General features: G+C 54.3%; 1 protein-coding gene and 1 pseudogene across 2 annotated transcripts in view; one reads left to right on the top strand and one right to left on the bottom strand.

Annotated features, from left to right (window-relative positions):
- Positions 1–20,385, bottom strand: part of LHPP (phospholysine phosphohistidine inorganic pyrophosphate phosphatase) — a 139,949-nt gene extending 119,564 nt beyond the window's left edge. Inside the window, exons 1-2 of one of the 2 annotated variants that reach the window (XM_089898320.1) lie at positions 20,168–20,385; positions 3,165–3,352 (exon numbers count right to left, since the gene is read on the bottom strand). In XM_089898320.1, coding sequence (XP_089754446.1) covers positions 3,165–3,352; positions 20,168–20,292 — 313 coding nt within the window. In that variant the 5' untranslated portion in view covers positions 20,293–20,385. The remainder of the gene's footprint in view (positions 1–3,164; positions 3,353–20,167) is intronic. The other variant, XM_022568494.3, reaches the window with a different exon arrangement.
- On the top strand, positions 8,051–18,127 carry LOC149747343 (large ribosomal subunit protein uL2 pseudogene; annotated as a pseudogene).
- Positions 20,386–21,511: the final 1,126 nt, after the last annotated feature.

Below are 21,511 nucleotides of genomic sequence, written 5' to 3'. Positions count from 1 at the left end.
GGATCCTGAAAGATGATGGGCCCGCCCCTGGCACTCCCACTCCAACACCAGCATTACCCCAGAAGTTCCCTTAGTTCAAAACCACAGGCAGGGGACTTCCCTGGTGGTGCAGTGGTTAAGAATCCACCTGCCAATGCAGGGGACACGGGTTCGATCCCTGGTCAGGGAAGATCCCACATGTCGCGGAGCAACTAAGCCCGTGAGCCACAACTACCGAGCCTGCACTCTAGAGCCCTCGAGCCACAACTACTGAGCCTGCATTCCAGAACTACTTAAGTCCATGCGCCTAGAGCCCGTGCTCTGCAACAAGAGAAGCCACGGCAAGGAGAAGCCCGCGCACCGCAACGAAGAGTAGTCCCTGCTTGCCGCAACTAGAGAAAGCCCATGCACAGCAACAAAGACCCAGCACAGCCAAAAATAAATAAATAAATAAATAAATTTAAAAAAACCCCAAAACTCAGGTATCTATCAACAGGGGAACGGATAAACAAACCATGGGATGTTCACTCAATAGAATGCCACTCCCCAATCAAGAGGAAAAGACCTACTGACACATGCAACCAAACAGTATGTTGGGTGAAATAAGCCCTGCACACAAGGAATGGTTAACTCAGTAGGCCTGGGCTGCTCAAACCCTGCACATCCAAAGAAAGGCTGTCTTCAGATCAGGCCCACCACCACCTCCCGGGAGATCACCTCTGAGCCCTTGGAATATCCTGCCTGGAAAGAGTGCTTTCGTGTGTCTGGGGCCCTGGGCCATGCTGCATCAGTTTGACACCTGGGGGCCTGGAGACAGAGTAGCCAAGGTCAGTCACACGGGCGCTGCATGCCTACCTGACTGACCCTTAATAAAAAGCCTGGGCACAAGGCTGCAGTGAGCTTCTCTGGGTGACCACACCTCAGGCGTACTGTCACGCATCGCGCTGCGGGGAGAATGAAGTGCATCCCAACACAACGCCCCTGGAAGTTCGCGCCTGGATTCTCCTGGTCTCTGCCCACGCATCTCTTCCCTTCGCTGAGTTTAATCTGTATTCTTTCACTGTCATAAACCAAACTGTGAGTAGGACAGCTTTTCTGAGTCCTGTGAGTCCTTCTAGCAAATCATCAAGCCTGAGGGTGGTCTTGGGAACCCCCAAAACTAGATGCTGTGTGATTCTATTTATATGAAATTCTAGACACAGTAATCTGATTTATAATGGAAAAAAATCCAAACAGTGGGTGCCTCTATAGGGGATGGGGATGGGGACTAACAGGGAAGGGCATTAGGGAACTTTTGGGGTGATGGTAATGTTCTAGGTCTTTTTTTAAAATATATATATATAATATATATATTTTGGGGGGGGGCTGCATTGGGTCTCAGTTGCGGCATGCGGACTCTTAGTCGCGGCATGCACGCGGGATCTAGTTCCCCAACCAGGGGTCGAACCCGGGTCCCCTGCATTGGGAGCGTGGAGTCTTACCCACTGGACCACCAGGGAAGTCCCAGTAATGTTCTAGGTCTTGATAGGGGTTTGAGTTACACAGATGTGTGCATTTTTCAAAACTCAGCAAAAGTACACTTGAGATTTTTGTATTTCATTGCATGTAAATTTTACATGAAAAGAAAAAACTAAACAGATTGAACTCTAGTTAACGATGTGAAGTGTTTAGGGGAACTGTACCAATGCCTGCAAGTTACTTTGAGATGCATCAAAAAGATAAAGATGGATAGATGGATGGAGGGATGGGTAGATATATAATGAAGAAAATATAGCAAAATGTCACTGGTAAAAATCAAGGTTAAGGGCATACAGATATTCCAAGTAAAATTCTTCCAGCTTTGCTGTACATTTGAAAATTCTCGTAATAAAATGTTGGGGGGAAGATTTATTGACAATAAAACTTGAAAAAGATTCAAAGTCTGAAAAGTCAGGTACACCTATGGAAAACACAGACGCAGGATTACAGGTGAGGAAGGGCACCTGGCTTCCCCTTCAGCCTCTCAAGCTCTAACATCTGCCTGTTGGACTCACTGATGAATGATGCCTTCAAGGCAAACTCTGAGTTTCCCTCTCACCTCTGGTAGTTCCACCCCACCCCTCCCTTCACCCTGGGGAGGGGAGGATTTTCTTTCTTAAGTTTTTCTGTTTCTTTAAGGACCTGTTCTAAAGACGCTGGCAGGGATCCTAGATCACAGAGGAAGCATTTGGAGAAACATGATTTCTAAAGGCTGGGCATGTCGCCCTCGACTGGCGCCAGAGTCGTGGACTGGACACCCGGACCTCCAGGGAGCTCCCTCCATCTCTTGGAGGCCCACCCCTGTCCGGAGGTGGAAGAGCATTCTTGTCTCTGCCAGAGATTTGTAAATCAAAACACCAAGTGCAAAGGAGGGAAGAAGGCTCAGTGCAACTAAAGAAAAGTGTCCTGAATTCTGAAGCGTTGCTATGTCTCTTCTTTTTATCTTTTTGGCCGCACGCGCAGCATGTGGGATCGTAGTTCCCCGACCAGGGATTGAACCCATGCTCCATGCATCGGGAGCGCAGAGTCTTAACCACTGGACTGCCAGGGAAGTCCCTCTTCTTTTTAAATATTCAGAAGGCACCAGGTAATACTGCTCCTTCCTCTCTGTTCCAGCAAAACTCCCCGCTGAGGGTCCAAGGGGCTCTTTTCCTTCATTCAGACCAATATCAGGAAGGAAACCTGTGCAGTTTGCCAGACAGCAGGGCTGGTTTTCACAAATATAGTTCAGAAACCTGTGGACCTCAGTCTAGCTTTTCATCCCCCCCACCTGTCTCTGTGTGTGTGTGTGTGTGTGTGTGTGTGTGTGTGTGTGTGTCTCTCTCTCTCTCTCACACACACACACACACACACACACACCAGAGGCTAAAATCTTGCCCCGTTGACAATTCCTTGCCACCGTGCTTCATCCTAGATCACAGAAAGCAAATTCAGGGTTTTCCTCTGAGGAGCCACCTGGAACCTGCCTCCAAACACCCTCCGGTATGAGGCCGGCATGGATGGGGCCGGGTCCCCAGCAGGGAGCCCACAGGTGTCAACAGGAGCCACGTGCTACCTCTGTGTCCTGCCCAGTGGTCTGGCTCAGGTGAGACGGAGGCCCTCCCCAGCCCCCACCTGGAAAGGAGGCGCCTTCACCCCAACCAGGTCCCAGGGCCCAGCAGGCCTACCGTCGTGGATGAGCAGGTGTGGCCGCAGGCCTCGCTCCTTCAGGATCAGGCAGGCGGCAGGGGCCGGGGCGGTCACCTCGCCCTCTGAGATGTCGAAGCCCAGACGCCGAAGCATCCCCACCAGGTCCCCCCGGGACTTCTGCGACTCATTGGTGCAGAACCTCACCTTCAGCTGGGACCGCTTCAGTCTGGAAGTGGGGAGACAGGTGGAGGGGCTGTCAGCAGGCAGTGTGGCCTGCTGCGGAGGGGGCTGGACAGGCGCTTCTCCGAGGGCGCAGGCCAGGTCGCCACGGGCCCCTGAGCTGGGCCTCGACTGACCCCAGGGGTTTTGGAGCTGGAGCAGACCATTCTCACCCTCACTGTGCTTGACACAGCTGAGGCTCCCAAGGTTCCCGCCTGGCCTCTGCCCGCACCTCCCCTTCTGCCTGGGACACGTCCCCACCCTCCCCGGGGACACACTGCCCACGCACATGCCAGCTCTCCCGCACTCGACACCTCCTCCACCATACCATGCCGCTCAGCCTCGCAGGGGTCACCTCCGAGCATCCTGGCCACCCCTCTGGACCTCCCGTCACAACGAGCATTTCCACTTAGCAACTGAGCTGACTCTGTACCCACACATTCCCAAATACAAAGGTCAAGGGGCCAAGCTGAGGTGTGTCTCCTCATCAGGGTCACCAAACAAAGGTTTGCCAGACAGAGTCACCAGGCACACGGGCGAGTTAACGTGAGGTGAGCCTGGGATGCGTGCAGAGTGTCAGCGGCACCGACATCCTTCCCGTCTGAGCTCACAGGAGGCTCTGTATCCCAGTTGCACCTGGGCAGGCTCACCGAATGCAAAGCCACAAAGCTGATGCCTGAAGAGACGCCAATGAAATAACATTCAACCCTTCTACAGGCAGCTACTGAGCACCTACTAAATGCCTGGCTGGGGTGGGTGCACAGAAACGCCACGGTGTCCGCAGGCAGGCTCTCTGACCCCCAGAGCCCTCAGTCGGCAGGTGGGGCGGAGACCACACAAAGGAGGGGGGAATCGGGGATTGAGAGCAGAGAGGTGCTGGGAAGGACCAAACAGGTGAAGAGACAGGCTGGCCAGGGAGGGTGGGAAGGTCGGGGAGGCCTCCCTGGGGAGGAGAGAGCTCCGGAGCTGAGACCCGAAGGGAAGCAAAGAGGCAAAGGCAGAGCGGCCGGCAGAAGGAAGGGGGGACCTGGTAAGCGTCAGCGTTGCAGGTGTGGCCGGGCAGGAGAGGAGGCCGGCGTGGGGGCCGAGCAAGGGGGCCAGCGGGCCGGGGGGAGTGAGAAGAGGTGGGCTGGCCACACCTCTGGCCTGGCCCAGAGCGCACAGCCCTCCCTGGATGAACCCCGGGCCACAGCGAGGGAGCCTTCATATTCGGCATCTGCAGAGAGCGCGGTGGGGGGCCATGGAAGACACCAGGCTGCAAGTCAAGAGGCCCGAGAAACCCTAGGGAAAAGGTGGAGGGCCTGTATGTCCCCTTCTCCAACCACCCTGTGGGGCGCTGCCCCTACCCTGTCTCTATCCAGGTTTTTCTTTCTAACACTAATCAGTATCTCCAGTCGCCCCATTTCTGTATCTGTTCACCGTCCCTCTCCTGGACCCATGTGCTCCATGCGGTCAGGAATGGGGCCTGCTGGGCGCTCCTCAGCACGCCCAGCGCTTCACACAGGGCTTGGCACACGGCAGGCCCCCGATAAGCGTTTGCTGAATGACTGAGTGATGGAAAGTCCAGATGACAGCTGCTGAGGGGGACCCTTCCTTAGGACCACGCCTACTGCTTCCCCCAAGGGTGCCCTGACGGAAACAGACAGGATTCAGTGGTGAAGACACGCATTCCCACGCTACAGTGAGCTTTCAGACCCTCTGAGCACTGGAGTGGACAGGTGCGACTTGGAAAAAAATTGGCAGATCTACTGACAACAAGGCGAACGCAGACAGAGAGGCTGACAATGTCGTAATCAATCCTTTCTTAGTATTTGTCTTTCCTAATCAGGGGGTTGTGAATTATCAGTTACATTTAGTGGTTAATTGCCCTTCATAAAGACAGCATTTGTATTTTTAAATTAGGCAGTTAATACATTGTAACTAATAGCATCACCTTGTACATTACGGGCAGATCTTCATTGATTGGCACCCGGGATGTGCGATCGCACCCAAGTTAATGGAGCAGTTGAGAGAAGAAGGCAGGGGGTGCCGGGGGACTAATTATTCCTAATGGATTATGATGTGACCTTCTCAGAACAGTGAGCAATCGGTGTGACAGTGAGATGACAGTGCCTCACATCTGCTATTCCAAACACAACTTCGATGCCCATAAAAAAACGAGTAAATAACAGAACTCACTTCAGGACACTTCAGCCACTGTTCTCCTTTGAAATACAACATAAGTTCATCCAAAACACATGTTTTAAAATCAAAGTACTAGTTTTAGGATGGAATCAGTCCCTGGAAAGTGGCGGGAAATGCTTGGGGAAGGCCCCTCCCTGTGGGTCTGTCCCTTCGTGCCCCTGACCGCACCCCCTTTTGACTTTCTGGCACAAGTTCCAGGTCCTCTCTCTTCATTTTTCTTAGTTACTAAAAATAACAGAAGTAGGGCTTCCCTGGTGGCGCAGTGGTTGAGCGTCCGCCTGCCAATGCAGGGCACACGGGTTCATGCCCAGGTCCGGGAGGATCCCACATGCCGCGGAGCGGCTGGGCCCGTGAGCCATGGCCGCTGAGCCTGCGCGTCCGGAGCCTGTGCTCCGCAACGGGAGAGGCCACAGCAGTGAGGGGCCCGCGTACCGCAAAAAAAAAAAAAAAAAACACAGAAGTATTCATTATTATTATTAAAATAGTACAGCATGAATACAACATTACACTGGACCTTGCCTTGAGGCTCAGTATCCATGATCTGATTTCATCCTCACCCCCTAAGGGAAGAGCCCCCTACATACACCCTGTGTCCCCTACATGCACCCCCCCCAGGGCCCGGTGCCTGGAGCACAGGGGGCCTAAGCACATGTTGAGAAAACAAGCTGAGGAGGCAAGAGCCACGGTCCCCGTTCCAGAGACAACAGAACAGAGGCTCCAGGGCGGGGGGGGGGCAGAGACCCGAGAAGATTGCTCGGCTTATAAGCAGCGGAGCCCACGGGCCCGCAGCTGGCCACAAGGTGGCGGCCCAGGCTCTGGTCCAGGGGGTGAAGGTGCTGGTGCTTCCCCAGTAAGGGAGGCACCTGCCGGGGCAGGCCCAGCTCAGCCCTGCTGGGCAGGACACTGAAACCTTCCCAGGGTGGGGAAGGGTGTGCATGGGGCACACATGTGCGTGCACAGGGGACAGAGTGTGAGAAGGTGGGTCAGCACTGAAGGGGAGGCCCTGAATGGCCAGGGCTATGAGCTAAACTGTGTCCCTCCCACAAAATCATATGTCGACTCCCTCAGGAGGTAAAGAAGGTTGTTAAGTGAGGACAGAAGGGTGGGGTCCTGATATGACAGGATTAGTGTGCTTATAGCAAGAGACACCAGAGATCTCCCTGCAAGCACAGAGAAGAGGCCGTGTCAGGACACGGCAGAAGGTGGCCACCGAACAAGCCAGTAAGAGACCCACCCTGCCGGCCCCTTGGTCTTGGATGCCTAGGCTTCAGAACTGTGGGAAGCTAAACCTCCGTGCTTAAGCCCCCAGGCCGTGGTATTCTGTTATGGCAGACTAAGACAGCCAAGGAACCAAAGCCTCGGCATCTCTTGGAGGGGTCTGCTGCCAGAGGTCAGATTCAGACTTGGGAGGCCTGGAACACGCGAATCCAATGTCAGGAAAGCCGGAGCCAGGCGTGGCTTCAGGGCCACGGCACAGTCTGCAAAGGGCCTCCCGAGGGGAGTGAATCCAAAGGATTTCAACATCGGACTGGGCCCAGCTCCAGAACATGACATGTCACCCCATCCCCTGACACCCAAGGACCCTGGGCACGGGGGCCTACCGCAGGGTCCTGGCAGCCCAGAGCCGGGCTCTGGCCAGACGGCCCCTCTGAGACCACGGCCTCAGTCCACTGCACCCTCCCCAGACCCCCTGAGAGGGTGGGTACTTGCCCCTACTTCCCGTGGCCGCAACGGCTCTTTGAACTGACCTTTACCTCATCCCGGAGGCCAGGACAAGCTCTGAGTGACGACGTCGCCTGATGCAATTACCAAGCATCACACGAACTGGTCCCTTGCAAATCACCTCGGACCTCACACATCTGCTGGCTGTCGGCATCTGCCAGGGGCGCTCACCCGAAAATAATGGAAACCTTCTCATTATCGCTCCGTAGCAGGTAGAGTGCTAGGACGATTATTGGACATCCTGACTGACCTTGGCATTGCTCCACAGCCTGATGCCCTCTGGGCTCGCCAAAGAGGGGCTGGGCAGGGGGCGAGGAGGCTGCCCTGGATAAGGCCCCTCCTAGCTCGGTCCCCACCCCACCCCACCCCAGCCATCTGTCACCTTCATCTGACCCGGAAGGCCCTCTCATCACCCTGAGTCTTTGCCTTCACCCTCCTCTATGGCCAAATCCTACCCATCCGTCAAAGCCTGGTTCATATGTCCCCTCCTCCAGGAAGCCCCCCAGACCCCGGCCCCTGCCCGGGCAGAGCTCGTCCTCTTTCCACTTGGCTTTCACAGCCCTTGAAGCACAGCAGTGCTTTTCTATGAGAAGCACTTAACTGATCCAAACTCTGGATTTGATGGGCCTACCTGGTAATGCAACCAAGTCATTCTGCTTTCCAGAGAACTTCAGGAAGAAACCCCACGCTCACTGCCGATCCTGCCTGTGGACAGCACTGCTCCAGCGCCCGTCTCTAATCCTTCCTGGGGCAAGGTTGTTAAAGGGTTCCAGAAGAGAAAGCACAGTGGAGCCGGAGGATGGGCCTAGGCACAAGGGTGAGGAGTGAGTCACGCCTTCTGCAGGCGGAGGAACAAATGCCTAAGAAAGATGCTCTAATACTGAGCGGGAGGCCAGGTGGCCGAGAGGCGACCAGGAAGTGCTTCAGAGTCTGATGACTGTGGGCTGGTCCCAGTTCTGCCACTTAATGGCTGTGGGACCTCCACAAGCTGTTTCTTCTCTCTGTGGCTCAGTTTCCTCATCTGGAAAACGGGGATGATAACAGCCTCACATTGTGAGGCTCCAATGAGACCTGCAGTGCGCTTGCTCGGGCCTGGCCCACAGTAAGTGCTCACCGAATGTAAGCCGAGAACATCGGCCAGTGGCCGGCAGGCAGGCTCCCCCAACCTAGTTCCCTCCCCGCTCTACCTGACCCAACTGCCCAGAGCAGGCAGGGCACTCACCCACCTCGCCCCAGCCACCCTGTGACCAAGCAGCGAGGTGCATGGCAGCTGCCACAACCTCCCCTCCCCCGCTCTCACCACCTGCGCCCACGTGGGGCTCCGAGGGGCACGGGCTGGGTCCTACAGAGGGGGCACGTGTGGAGGGTCTGGGAGGCCAGGCTGATGGCGACTCCCAATCTCACCCCCGCCCCGGGGGAGGGAACCCAACAGGACGGCGACGGGGAGGAACCCTCAGGCTGGGTGGGTTCCTGGGTGGGAAGGTGAGGCTGCAGGCTGGCAGGTCAAACGTGAAGTGACAAATGAGGTTAGCACCCAGAGGGGATGGGTGACTTCTCCCCCATCGGAGAGGAAGCAGGGTTTGTGTTTTTTGATTTTGCTCATCCCTGGGCTGGTCTTCAAAAGAGCTGTGTGAGGTCCACAGGCCCACCCTGGGCTGAAATTCTGGTCTCCTACCAGAGCCACCTCTATGTCAAGTAGCCTGGAATCCTCTCCTGAGACAGAAGAAACTCATACCAGGAGGGAAGGGAGGTGTAGGGGAGGAGAGGGGCGTCTCCCCTCATTCCTGCCTCCCTGACCCAGGCCCGCTCTGCCCCTGGGGCTACAACTCAAGACGCTACCTGATGGGGAAGAGGCCCCTGTTACTACTGAAATGGCCACAGCTGCAGATATGCTTCAGTTTCTCAGAGAAGGAAAGAACACCCACAACACCTCGGGGGGTCATTATGAACCGAAACTCGGGCGGCAGCGCCCAGCCGAGACCTTCAGAGAACATCAGTCTCAGCTTCCCCATCCACCAGCATCAAGATCTCGTTACCTAGCAGAGCTCCACGGCAGCGCCGGCCACTGTCTGATTTTGAGGTCTGTGGCTGCTTTCCTTTTAGATAGCCACAGAGATTGAAAACACACATTTGGAAAATTGAAACTCGCAAAGTGCATATTTGTTCTAAGAACCCAATTTTTTAAAAATAGAAGGTCAAACAGGAGCCCATGAACAGAGCAGGGGCAGTTCTGCAGTAGAAAAATACAGTCATAAAGGAAGGGATGGAGGGAGGGAGGGAAGGAGGAAAGAAAGAAAGAAAAATATAGTCACACACACACCAAGGGGCACCCACGTTGATTCTGAGAGGAACCAGGTCCAGCTCCCCATGTGCCCTGATGTAGGGCCTCAGCTTCGGGGCAGGGAGATGCCTTCTGGCTGGAGCAGCAACAGAAGGGCTTTTCCCCCATGAGAATGGGGTCTGGCTCCCCAGTTGGGGTCTGGCACCTGCACCTTGCACATGCCCTTGGCCAGGCATCCATAGGCCAGACTCTTGGGAGTCTTGAGTCCCAACCATGAAATGGGGTAACAGTAGCGCCTAGCCTTCTGGCTCTCCAGGGTGGGGCACAGAGGACGCGCCATGAGCCCTATCATGTGCCGGCATCACCACGGGGCCACGAATGCTGAGGGACACCGGTAAGGCCTCTGCCAGTAGCTCTGGCTGGGCCTGCTGCATCTCCCCCTTCTTTCCACCGACCCACCAGAGTAGACATTTTGGCCAGGCTGACAGCCAGCTGCTAGGTCCCTGGAGGTCCCTCCCACTCTCCATCAGACACTCTGCTGGGCAGACTGTGTCGTCAGAGTCCAGGCAAGAAACAGAGTGCAAAGTCTGGATGGAGGGAAGAGAACAAGAGCAGTGGTGACGCATGGAGGTGGCCCTGGCTGAGCCTCTCAGGCCGGGCTAGCCAGCCAGCGACCTCAGGGGGACAGCAACGAGGTCAAACAGACGTCGGTTAGGCCTGAAGCCAGGGCCCTTATGAAACACGTGGCACACCTTCCACACCCGTGGCTACCTCACCCGCCACCCAGTATGTTCTCTCTGACCTGCCTGGGCCTCTGAGCTCAGATCAAAGGGACACGCTGAGCCCGCAACATCACTTTACTAGTTACTAATAAATTCAATTTAGAATGAAGTGCATGGGAATCTAGAAACCAGAGGAGACCTTGGAGATTATCTAACCTAGTGGCTCCTTTCGCAGAGGGGAAGACTGAGGCCCAGAGGGATACAAGGAACCTAAGGGCACATTTCTGGGAGCCATGGGTTCTTTGGTCCACTCCCCAGCCTTGGAAGGTTAGCCACCAGCTAGCCCTCCCCTGACGTGGTCACAGGCTGGTCAAGTGCTGGGCGCTGCAGGGGACGGAGCCAGGCATTCTCAGGTAAGGTGGGAGCCTGGCTCGGGAAGCAGACACACCCTCAGCACCTCTGCCACCTTGTCCCTGTGTGACCAAGGCTTGTCACCTAACCTTCTCCAACCTCAGTTTCCACATCTGTAAAATGGGGCGCTAGCAGTAGCTACTTGACAGGACTGTCCTGAAGCACCTGGCATGTTGCAAATACTCAGTGAATGACAGTGAAGACGATGGTGGTGACAATGACAACCACACCTCTAGCAGGCCCGGGGCTGGGTGCTGGGGACATCTGGGCCCTTGAGGCAGGTAGTCGGACAAGAAGACAGATGCCCAGGGAACTGGGACAGCCGGAGGAGCCAGCTGGTGAGGGAGGCCTGCTGGACGGAGCCCAGAGAGCTTCGCCCAGGGCCACCATTAAGAAAGAGGGCAAAGTTCAACCCAGCAAATGGAACCTGGGGTAAACCGGCGCTGGCTCATCCTGGCAGACATCCCAGAGCGCCCAGGACAGAGGGAGCCCCAACAGTAGTTACAACAGCTCCCCACAAGAGGAAACTGAGGCACAAAAAGGCTAAGGAACTTGCCCAAGACCACATGACAACCACAGGGCAGAGCTGGGACTTGAAACCCAGGTCCTCGCCCACAAGAGCTCACACCTACCTTCCTTTAGGGGCAGCACCTGCCCTGCTAAGGGTCTGGCCCCCACTCTCCTTCCTCCTGAGGTGGCTTTGAGCAAGCCCTATTCCTCCTCTATAAACAGGGCTGCATCCTGCCAGCCCCAGGGTGGCGGGAAGTCACCCTGCACAGCGCCACAGGCAGGGGCCGGGCAGGGCTTTGCCAATACGGCTTCTCTGTATACCCTTGGGGGGCTGGGGGATCAGGACTCCACCTGTGGGCCCCATGAGTGACCCGTGCCATGCTCACATCCTAATCAGCCAAGGCCTTCCTACCAGAGGCAGCATCTTTGGGATAAACCGTTAACTCTGCTCCAGAACCCCCAGCCTGGCTGCCCTTGATTTCCATAGGCAGCATCTTTGGCATAAACCGTTAACTCTGCTCCAGAACCCCCAGCCTGGCTGCCCTTGATTTCCATAGGGTGGCTCCTGCCCAGCAAGGCTGAGATCAGAAACCCAGAAACAGCCCTTGTCGTGACAGTGGAGCCGTGGGTGGCTTCACAACAATGTCCCTCGGTTTCCCTCCACGCAAGTCAGGGTCACAGTTCTGTTACTGCTCTACCTGAGGGCGGTTGTGTCTCCTTTAAGTCTCAGAACAAAAATGGTATTTCACACATTACTCTGTAACTTTTTCACTGACTATATGCAACATTCACCTCATATAAACTAATGTCAACACCAAACAGAGCTACCTCACTCTTTTTAACTGCTGGGGAGTATTCCGCAGTCTGGATAAACCATAATTTATTCCCTTGTCCCCTCCTGATAGACACGCAGGTTGTTTCCAGCCACAAATATAAAATTATCCACATATGTACCGTTGAGCTGTCCACTGCCCCAGGCTTTAGTACTGTTATTTTTTTTTAACATCTTTATTGGAGTATAATTGCTTTACAGGGGTGTGTTAGTTTCTGCTTTATAACAAAGTCAATCAGCTATACATATACATATATCCCCATATCTCTTTCCTCTTGCGTCTCCCTCCCTCCCACCCTCCCTGTCCCACCCCTCTAGGTGGTCACAAAGCACCGAGCTGATCACCCTGTGCTATACAGGGAGGGCGAAGGGTAAGCTGGGACAAAGTGAGAGAGTGGCATAGACATATATACACTGCCAAATGTAAAATAGATAGCTAGTGAGAAGCAGCTGCAGTGGTTAAGGCTCCGCCTTCCACTGCAGGGGGCGCGGGTTTGATCCCTGGTGGAGATCCCGCCTGCCGTGGGGTGTGGCCAAAAAAAAAATAAAAAAGACACTTTCATCATTTTCATGGACTGACCTCATAATCGGTATTACAGATTTGAACAGAGAAAATACACACCATTCAAACATTGCTCTTTTATCTGTTTTTAAAATTGGGGGGATTCTACCTCAGATTTCATTTAGGAGATAAATGCTCTGAGGCGACATAAGCTTGAGACCACTGGCTCGGGATCTGCGGGGAACTCCAGCCTCCAGTGACCTGTGAACCAACAGAACATGTTTTTTGAGCATCAGTGCTGCCCAAGGAGTGGAGGGTCGTGGAGGGGTGTGATGGGGGGACCATGGAACTGGACGAGAGCCAGCCAGGGGAGGGGCGGCTTCTTAAAATCCCCTGCGCTTTGGGGGAAACACAGAGGAAAATGCGTGGAAGGAGCTACAGGGTCCCCCTGGGGGGATGACGAGGATGGGGCTGGTGACGATTTGGACTTTTTACTTAGTACATTCCTGCGCTAGTGGGATGGTTTACAAGAAGGAAGCCACGTCTGCCTTGGGAAGCCTAAACTGTGGATGTTATGAAACCAGTACTCGGCCTGGGAAGAGAGCATCGTTCTCTCACCTGGCCCCCAACTCTGAAGTCAGCCTCGTTCACCTGCAGAGAGGAAACGGCAGCACAAGTGACAGGGCATTCTCAACAAACACACCTTGTCCAAGGTCCAGGGTGAGTCAGGAAAGCTGTTGTTGGCCTAAACGAACTCAAACAAATGGCCCGCCCCCTCTGATAGCCTTAAGAGCTCCCTCTGGCAGGTGCTGGGCCACACGGGGGATGGGACGAGGCAACGCAGGGAGGCTCCCAGCTCTCTCACAGTCCTGGTAGCTACTATTATTACCACCACTCCTGGGCCCGATGGAGCCAGGGTGGCCGAGCATCAAGGAGGGCCTTGGTCCTAGGCCGCACTTCTGACAAGTTCCCGGGCCCTGTTCCTCTGGCTCTAAGACCTGCTGGGAGGGGCCTGGGTTTTCACAGGGTCCCGGGGCTCCTGGCGCACACTGGAGGGATGGGTCGCGGGTCCGTTAGTCCTGGGTGGGAATTGCTTTATGAGGCTGCCCTGGGCCAAGGCCGAGCCTGCTTCCTTCCGCCGGCCGCAAAAAGGCTGGGCCGCGCTGGGCCCAGCAGATGTGCTTTAGTGGCCCGAGACAGGATGCAGTAAATGCCCACCCGCCTTTCACATGCAGATGCCTCTGGGGCTCCCCTTTGTGCTGACCAGCCCGGGGGCCGGTCCCTGCAGCCCCCGCTGTGCCCAGCCCTGCCTCTGAATGGCTCCCCTCGGGGAGCCCAACTGCCCAAGAATGGACTCCAATAAAGGGCCTGATGGGGGGACCCAGGCCGGTTACAGATGTCCCATGACCACGCCCACCCACAAGTCCTAGCACAGTAAGAGGGCTCCACCTGGCCAGCAACGTGCCCAGCGGCTCCAGGAAGCCTGGACCTCCTGTTCTCCAATCTGGGACGTTCCTGGCCCAGATGACAGCTTCAGAGCCCAGCTCACACATCACGGGCTCCCCATCTCCCTGGCGGCTCAGTCTCTCTCCACCTGACACTAGCCTTTCCGGGTGCTGTTTACGCTGCTCTCCCCATACTGGACGGTCAGCTTCCCGAGAGCAGGGACTTCCATCTGCCGCACTCACTGCCCCTTGTCCCATTGCCTACAGCGGTGTTTCTAGTATAAAAGAAGCACTCGATAAATATTTGTTGGGCGAGTGGATGAAAGAACAAGTGCATCTTTAATGAGAAGCAGTGTGCTACTGCAGGGAAAACTGGGGCTTGGAGTCAGGTGGACCGGGGCAGGGCGGGGGACAGTGGGCAGGAAGGGAGGGAACCCTGGCCCAGCCACTTTCTCCACTTTGGCCACTTCCCAAATCTCTCTGAGCCTCTGTTCCGGCTTTGAAAAGGGCTGGTTTTGAAGGTAGCTTGATCATCAGTGACTGCTATTACGGTGGTCGGTATTGCTTTAAAAAGCAGAGCTAATACTCCCCATGTGCTCTGTGTCCCCAAACAGGTGGGAAACTTTCCAAAAACCTGAGGACACCTGTCACCACAGAAAGTCTAGGAAGAGAAGTGGTGAGTCACCCCCTCCGGGGTTCCCAGAACAGAAGGTGCTGTTTGGGAACCCGCGGCAGCTGGGGAGATGCCATGGAGGCAAACGCCCCCCTGGGCCCCGGGACCCCCATCAAGCTGCCCCTCTGCAGCGCTGCTCTCACCCTGGGAACTTCCTCTGAGCTCCCTTGTGACTTCAAAGCCAGCCTTGCATATCAAGGAGGCCACAGAGTGCAGGCTGTGGCTGCAAAAACTACACAAAGTGGTGGAAGCCTGGCGTTATTCACGTTGGCCAGCAGGGCCTGGCCCAGGAAAGGGCCGTGTCCCCAAGTCTGACATCCCCAGGGAAACTCCAAAAGCAGGCGGATTTTACTGGGGGAAGTTGCCCACATACACTCACTGCCAGGAGGCTCTGGATGCTGGGCTCCAGGGGCCCCACAGGAGGGCATGGGCGGCTTCCTTGGGCCTGAGTGTGATCAGCTGGCCACTGGAGGCCGGGCCTGGGCGGAGGGGCCTAGCCTTTAAAGAGCCAGCACAAGAGCTGAAGAGAGAAAAGGGACGTGGGTGAGGGCCAGAGGCTGCCGCAGCGTGGAGGGCCCAGGCACTGCGGGTGCTGGGCTGCTAAGGGGCTGGTCAGTGAAAACCCCCCGAAAGTCTGTATAACTGGAAGCAAGGGGGTGAAGTGGGCAGAGGGAGAGAAGAGGCCACAAGGGTCACTCGGGAAGGCCCCGGTGGAGCAGGAAAATGCATGGGGACGTGGTCCTGTGGCATGGAGTCCCAGGGAGGGTTCAGAGGGGCCAGGCCTCATCCTCCAGGACGATCAACTCCCCTGATATAATGAGAACTACGTCCCCTCACTGGAAACAGTCCCACACACTATGGGGAAGGCACTTCTCCCCTCTCTCAGCTACAAAACTGGCTGGGATGTATTTTAGGACTGTGAGTATATCCGGTTATTATACCGCTGCTAGATTTATACAGTGTAGTTGCTACCAAAGACACTCCAGCTAGATAAACCAGTTGAATTAAAGCAAATCAAGACAAACAACTCCCGGGGATCTGTTGGAAGATGCCAGCGCCAAACCCACAGAGGTTAAAGGCCCAGGGATCACCCTCCTTCGAGTCACAGCCTGGAATCTGTGCAGGTGTTAGTTGGACAGTGTATCGGGGGGAGCATCACCCAGGGGAGACTGCTAGAGAGAAGCCCCTGACCTTTTCCAATGCCCGCTTCTCCCTCAAAGGACTCTAAGTATGGGACCAGCACAGCGGTTAGGAGTCGCGCAGACCTGGGTTCCCATGGTCCCTGGGCCATCCCAGCTGAGACCCTAGCAAGCCCTGAGCCTCAGTGGCTTCAGCTGATTGAGGGAGATAACCTCCTCCCACCCCCACGCTGTTAGGGGGACTACATGACATAAACAGGGACGCCCAGCATAGAGGAAGCACTCTCTGAGAGCAGCCAGCTTTGCTGGTGCTGGGAGACGCCTGGAGCCTCACTGGCCCGGGAGGGGTGCACACCAGACCCACATTGCTGACTGGAAACAAGGGCTCACAATCAGCCCTACCTATTCCAAAGCCACTGCTGAATCCATTTTGTGCTCCTCAGCAGAAGGTAGACGGGGAGGGACCGAGGCTCTGTCCATATCCTTGACCTACTTTATTTCTCAGGTTTTTGAGGGAAAAATGACCCTGCTAAAATGCAAAGGACTTCGGGACTTCCCTGGTGGTTAAGAGTCTGCCTGCTAACGTAGGGAACACGGGTTCGAGCCCTGGTCCGGGAAGATGCCATATGCCGCAGAGCAACTAAGCCCGTGCCCCACAACTACTAAGCCTGCGCTCTAGAGCCCGCAAGCCACAACTACTGAGCCCCCATGCCACAACTAATGAAGCCCATGCACCTACAGCCTGCGCTCTGCAATAAGAGAAGCGACGGCAATGAGAAGCCCGCGCACCACAAGGAAGAATAGCCCCCGCTCGCCGCAACTAGAGAAAGCCCGCACGCAATGAAGACCCAAAGCAGCCAAAAATAAAATTAATTAATTAACTTTTTAAAACATTTAAGAATGAATGAAAATGTAAATTAGTTTAAATAAATAAATAAAATGCAAAGGACTGACAAACCCACGTGTTGGTGAGGACACAGAGCCACGGGGACTCTCACATATACCACTTTGGGAAACGATTTGACAGCATCTTCTAGCAATGAACATATGCCTATCTTATGACCAGCAATTCCACTCCTAGGCCTGTACCCAGCAGAAATGCATCCATGCATTCACCACACATGTTCTAGAATGTTCATGGCAGCACTATTCAAAATAACTGAAAACAGGAAACTACACCCCCTCAACAGAAGAACAGATGTGTACTTTAATATAAAGTTGTTGTTTTTTAAGTGGCCCTGATTTTTAAAAAATTAAAAGCACGTGTAACAGGAATTCCTGTACTAACATGGGACGTGCTCTTTCGGCCGCACTTCTCAGCAGGCTGCCGCCGTGGGCCGCGGGGTCTGTGGGCAGAGGAAGGGCACCAGCTCCACGTTCCGCGTGCACGTGAAGCACCGAAAGATGCCGCGTCTCTGCACACCATGGACTTTGCCAAGCAACACAGCTGCATCAAGGGTATCGTGAAGGACACCATCCACGACCCGGGCTGCAGCGTGCCCCTTGCCAAGGTGGTCTTCCGGGATCCATACCGTTTTAAGAAGCGGACAGAGATGTTCATCACCACCGAGGGCATCCACACCAGCCAGTTCATGTACTGTGGCAAGCAGGCCCAGCTGAGCATCGGCAATGTGCTCCCGGCGGGTACCGTACCTGGGGGCACCATCGTGTGTTGTCTGGAGGAGAAGCCTGGTGACTGGGGCAAGCTGGCCAGAGCCTCTGGGAACTATGTGACTGTCATCTCCCACAACCCTGAGACAAAGAAGACCAGAGTGAAGCTGCCCTTGGGCTCCAAGAAGGTCATCTCCTCCACCAACAGAGCTGTGGTCGGTGTGGTGGCTAGAGGTGGCCGCGTTGACAAACCCATTCTGAAGGCCAGCCGTGCCTACCACAAGTATAAGGCAAAGAGGAATTGCTGGCCATGTGTGCGGGGTGTGGCCATGAACCCTGCTGAGCATCCCTTTGGAGGTGGCAACCACCACCATATCGGCAAAGCCTCTACCATCCTCAGAGATGCCTCTGCTGGCCAGAAAGTGGGTCTCACTGCTGCCCACCGGACTGGGTGTCTCCGGGGAACCAAGACTGTGCAGGAGAAAAAGAATTAGGGCTGAGGGCTCAATAAAGTTTGTCTCTTTCACAAAAACAAACAAACAAACATGGGATGTGACGTTTAACTGTCATACTTATGGGGTGTATTGTGTGCCAAGCACTGTGTCAAGGGCCATCATGGCACCTGCCTGCACCCCTCTGCGCCCCTCTCCATCCCCTCAGGTGCTCCAGTCCAACACCGGAGCCATTCTTTATTTCATCTTCTCCCTGTTCCCCGCAATATCCAATACATAGGCAGGTCCCATTGGTCCTACTCCCAAAACATCTAATTCACCCCCTTCTGTTCATCTCCATTGCCACCCCCTAGTCCACGCCCTATCATGTCTCCCTGGACCACCCAAGGGTCTCCCAACTGGCTGTTCCCCTGTTTCCTCTGGAGCCCGGCCATCTGCCCCACTGCCAGCTCATTCTCCACTTTGCAACCAGAGATCTTCTTAAAATATTTTGTTTTCTGGTGCAGTATTTTTTTCCAGCACTTTTTGAGACAAAATTGACAAAATATTTGTAATTTGATATCTTGAATGGGAAATACATCCACATGGTTCAAAACTTTAAAAAATGTTTATATACAAAGTTACCGAGGGAAGAGCCTTGCTCCCATCCCTACCCCCAACCACCTAGTTCTCCCCAATCACTTGCCTTCCAGCTCTTCACAGGTTGAAGCTCTTCCCTCCAGTTTCCTTATACAAACACACCAGCAGGAATACACACTTGCATTTCTGCCTTTTCCACCCAAAAGACGGCACAGTGCACATCCTGTCTTCACTGACAGCACGTCTACATAGCAGGCATGCTCGTTCTTTTTTATGCAGCATGGAATTCCACTGTGTAGAAGGATAGACTGTAATACTCCCCTAGCGATGGATAGTTGAGCTGTTTCCAGTCTTTTGCTATTTCTCAAGGCACTGCCATGAATGACCTCCCACCTATGTCATTTCTCATGTATGAGGCAGTACGCTGATAGATCATGCCAAATGCATCTTCCACAAGCAATATAAGACAGGGTCTGCTTCCACAAACTCTCACCAAGAGAATGCGTTCCCAAAGTTGTGGATTTTGGCCAATTTTCTCAAATTGATGAAAAAAGGCATCTCAGGATAGTTTTAATTTGCACTTCTCTTATTCGAGTAAGGCTGAGCATCTTTCCTATGCTTTTCCTTTTTGTTTCTATTTGTTTTCCTTTCCCATGAATTGTTTATATCCTTTGTGCATCTTTCTATTGGGCTGTTGATTTGTTGCTGTTGTCGATTTCTAGATTTTGAGGCATAGCTACAAAGGTATTCTCCTACTCCAAGATTTCAAAGGGAATCTCTCCTGTTTTCATTTACTTATATGGTTTCAATTTCTACATTTAAATGTCTTGAAAACATAAATCAGATCACACGACACTCCTGCCTAAAATCTTCAGTGACTTCTCATTGCACCCAGTATGGAATCCAGACAGCTCTCTGTGACCCTCAGGTCCCTGCCTGCTGTAGCCCTGAGCACCCTCGCTAGTCCCCACTCTCTCTTCAGTTCCGTGAGTGCGTGCGATCTGCTGAGTTCTCCTCCCGAGCTCTCCTCCGCCTCAGGCTTTGCAGCCACTGTTCCCTTCAGATGCAAGGCACTTCCTCCTCCACTTCACCCCATGCCCCCTCTTACCCTCTGGTTCTGCGATGCCAGTGGCAATTACAAAGCCCAGGGCCCAGTGGTGCCAACAGTGGTCCTGGCAGTGTCCTCTGTGCACAAGACTTGGTGGGCAAGACGCCCTCCTACCGTCTAAGCAGACAGTCAAGGCAGTCCAACTGAATTACAATGCCAGCCACGTATGTAATTTAAAGTTTTCTGGTAACCACATTAACAAAGGTTAAAAGAAGGTGGAATTAATTTAATATATTTTATTTAAGCTAACATATTCAAATTACTATCATTTCAATATGTAACCAATATAAAACAATACAATGAACTTTATACATTTTTTCTCACTAAGTCTTCGAAATCCAGTGTGGGTTGTACACTTACACCACATCTAAATTCAGACTTGCCACATTCCAAGCGCTCAAAGGCAAGGAATGGGGCTGCGCTGTTGGACAGGGGCGCAACTCTAACCAGCAGTGTCCCGGTGCTCATCCAGGCACGCCGTTTTGCCTGTCACACCCGGCGGCTGCAGCGCGATCCTCCCGGGACCAGCCCTCCTTTCGCCAGGCGGGGCGGGGCCAGAGCAGCAGCCCCGCCCCGCCCCCCGGCAGCGGCCCACAGGACCCGGCTGAGCACAGCGCCGGGCGCTCCAGGCGGCCTGCGCGGCCCACTCACCTCGCCAGCGCCTCCACAGAGCCTACGATCGGCGCGCCGCCGCCCTCACCGCCGTCGTACAGCACGCCTGAGATGTCGAGCAGCACCCCGCGCACACCGGCCAGCCGCTCGCCCCACGCAGCCATTGCGTCCCGCCTGCGCCTCGGCGTCCGCGTCCCAACCGGCTGCTGGAAGCTGCGGCCGCGCTCGCCGCGCAGGGTTGCCTGGGAAGTGTAGTCCCGCGGGCGGGGCGGGGCAGAGCTGGGCCGGTGGGGCGTGGCCGGGCGCAAACCCGGCAAGACGGGCGCTGCTTCCCGACTCCCGAGTCACGCGCTCCCAAAATGGGAGCCTTTTCACCTGGAGATCAGTGGATAAAGGGTCAACCTCCCTAAAATTGGAGCAAGGCAGATTGGGACGAGGAGGCAACCGGAAAAGTAACAAAAATTAAAGAGAACAGGCAAGACCTTCATTGGTGTTTTCCTGTGGCCCGATGACACTCCTAACAGCAATGGAGATAGTTGGGCCCACAGACTGGACGGTGCTGCGCGCCTGAGAAGCAATGATAAGGTAACGAATCTCTAAAGACATGTCTGAAGTGTAAACTATGATGCCAGAACAAGGTCGAAGAAAAATAAATGTTCAGGGACCGGAATTGTTCAAGAAGTGATAAGATGGCTACTGACAGAAATATTATGCCATGAAAAAAGGAAGACTAGGTTACAACATGAAAAACGCTCACAATATAACATTGTGTGAAAAAGCAGAGGGACTTCCCTAGCTGTCCGGTGGTTAAGACTCGGCTTCCAATGCAGGGGGCGTGGGTTCCATCCCTCGTTGAGGAACTAAGATCCCACACGCGGAGTGGTGCAGCCAAAAAAAAAAAAAAAGCAGAATGCAAAATTGTATGTAGACCTCTGCCTACAAAAATAAGGCATAGGAATGGCTGAGAAGAAAATGGGAATATTTCAATGTGTTAGCCCAGTGAGATTTTGGATGAATTTTTACATTCTATTTAATGTTACATCATTTTTGTAATAAATAAAAGTTGGTAGAAAAGGGGAAGAGTTTCCTTAACTGCCCTTCTGACCCTTTCAAGTGTTTAAACTGAAACTTCAAAAAATTTGACTTCTGGGACTTCCCTGGTGGCACAGCGGTTAAGAATCCGCCTGCCAAAGCAGGGGACATGGGTTCAAGCCCTGGTCCCAGAAGATCCCACATGCGCGGAGCAACTAAGCCCATGCGCCACAACTACTGAGGCTGCGTTCTAGAGCCCGTGAGCCACAACTACTGAGCCCGTGTGCCACAACTACCGAAGCCTGTGCACCTAGAGCCCATGCTCCGCAACAAGAGAAGCCACCACAATGA

Source organism: Delphinapterus leucas, chromosome 16, assembly GCF_059928025.1.
Source record: "Delphinapterus leucas isolate spDelLeu-1000000601 "Yukka" chromosome 16, BTC_Dleu_Yukka2, whole genome shotgun sequence".
In the NCBI taxonomy this organism is placed as follows: domain Eukaryota; kingdom Metazoa; phylum Chordata; class Mammalia; order Artiodactyla; family Monodontidae; genus Delphinapterus; species Delphinapterus leucas.
This window is presented reverse-complemented; position numbering and strand designations above follow the sequence as displayed.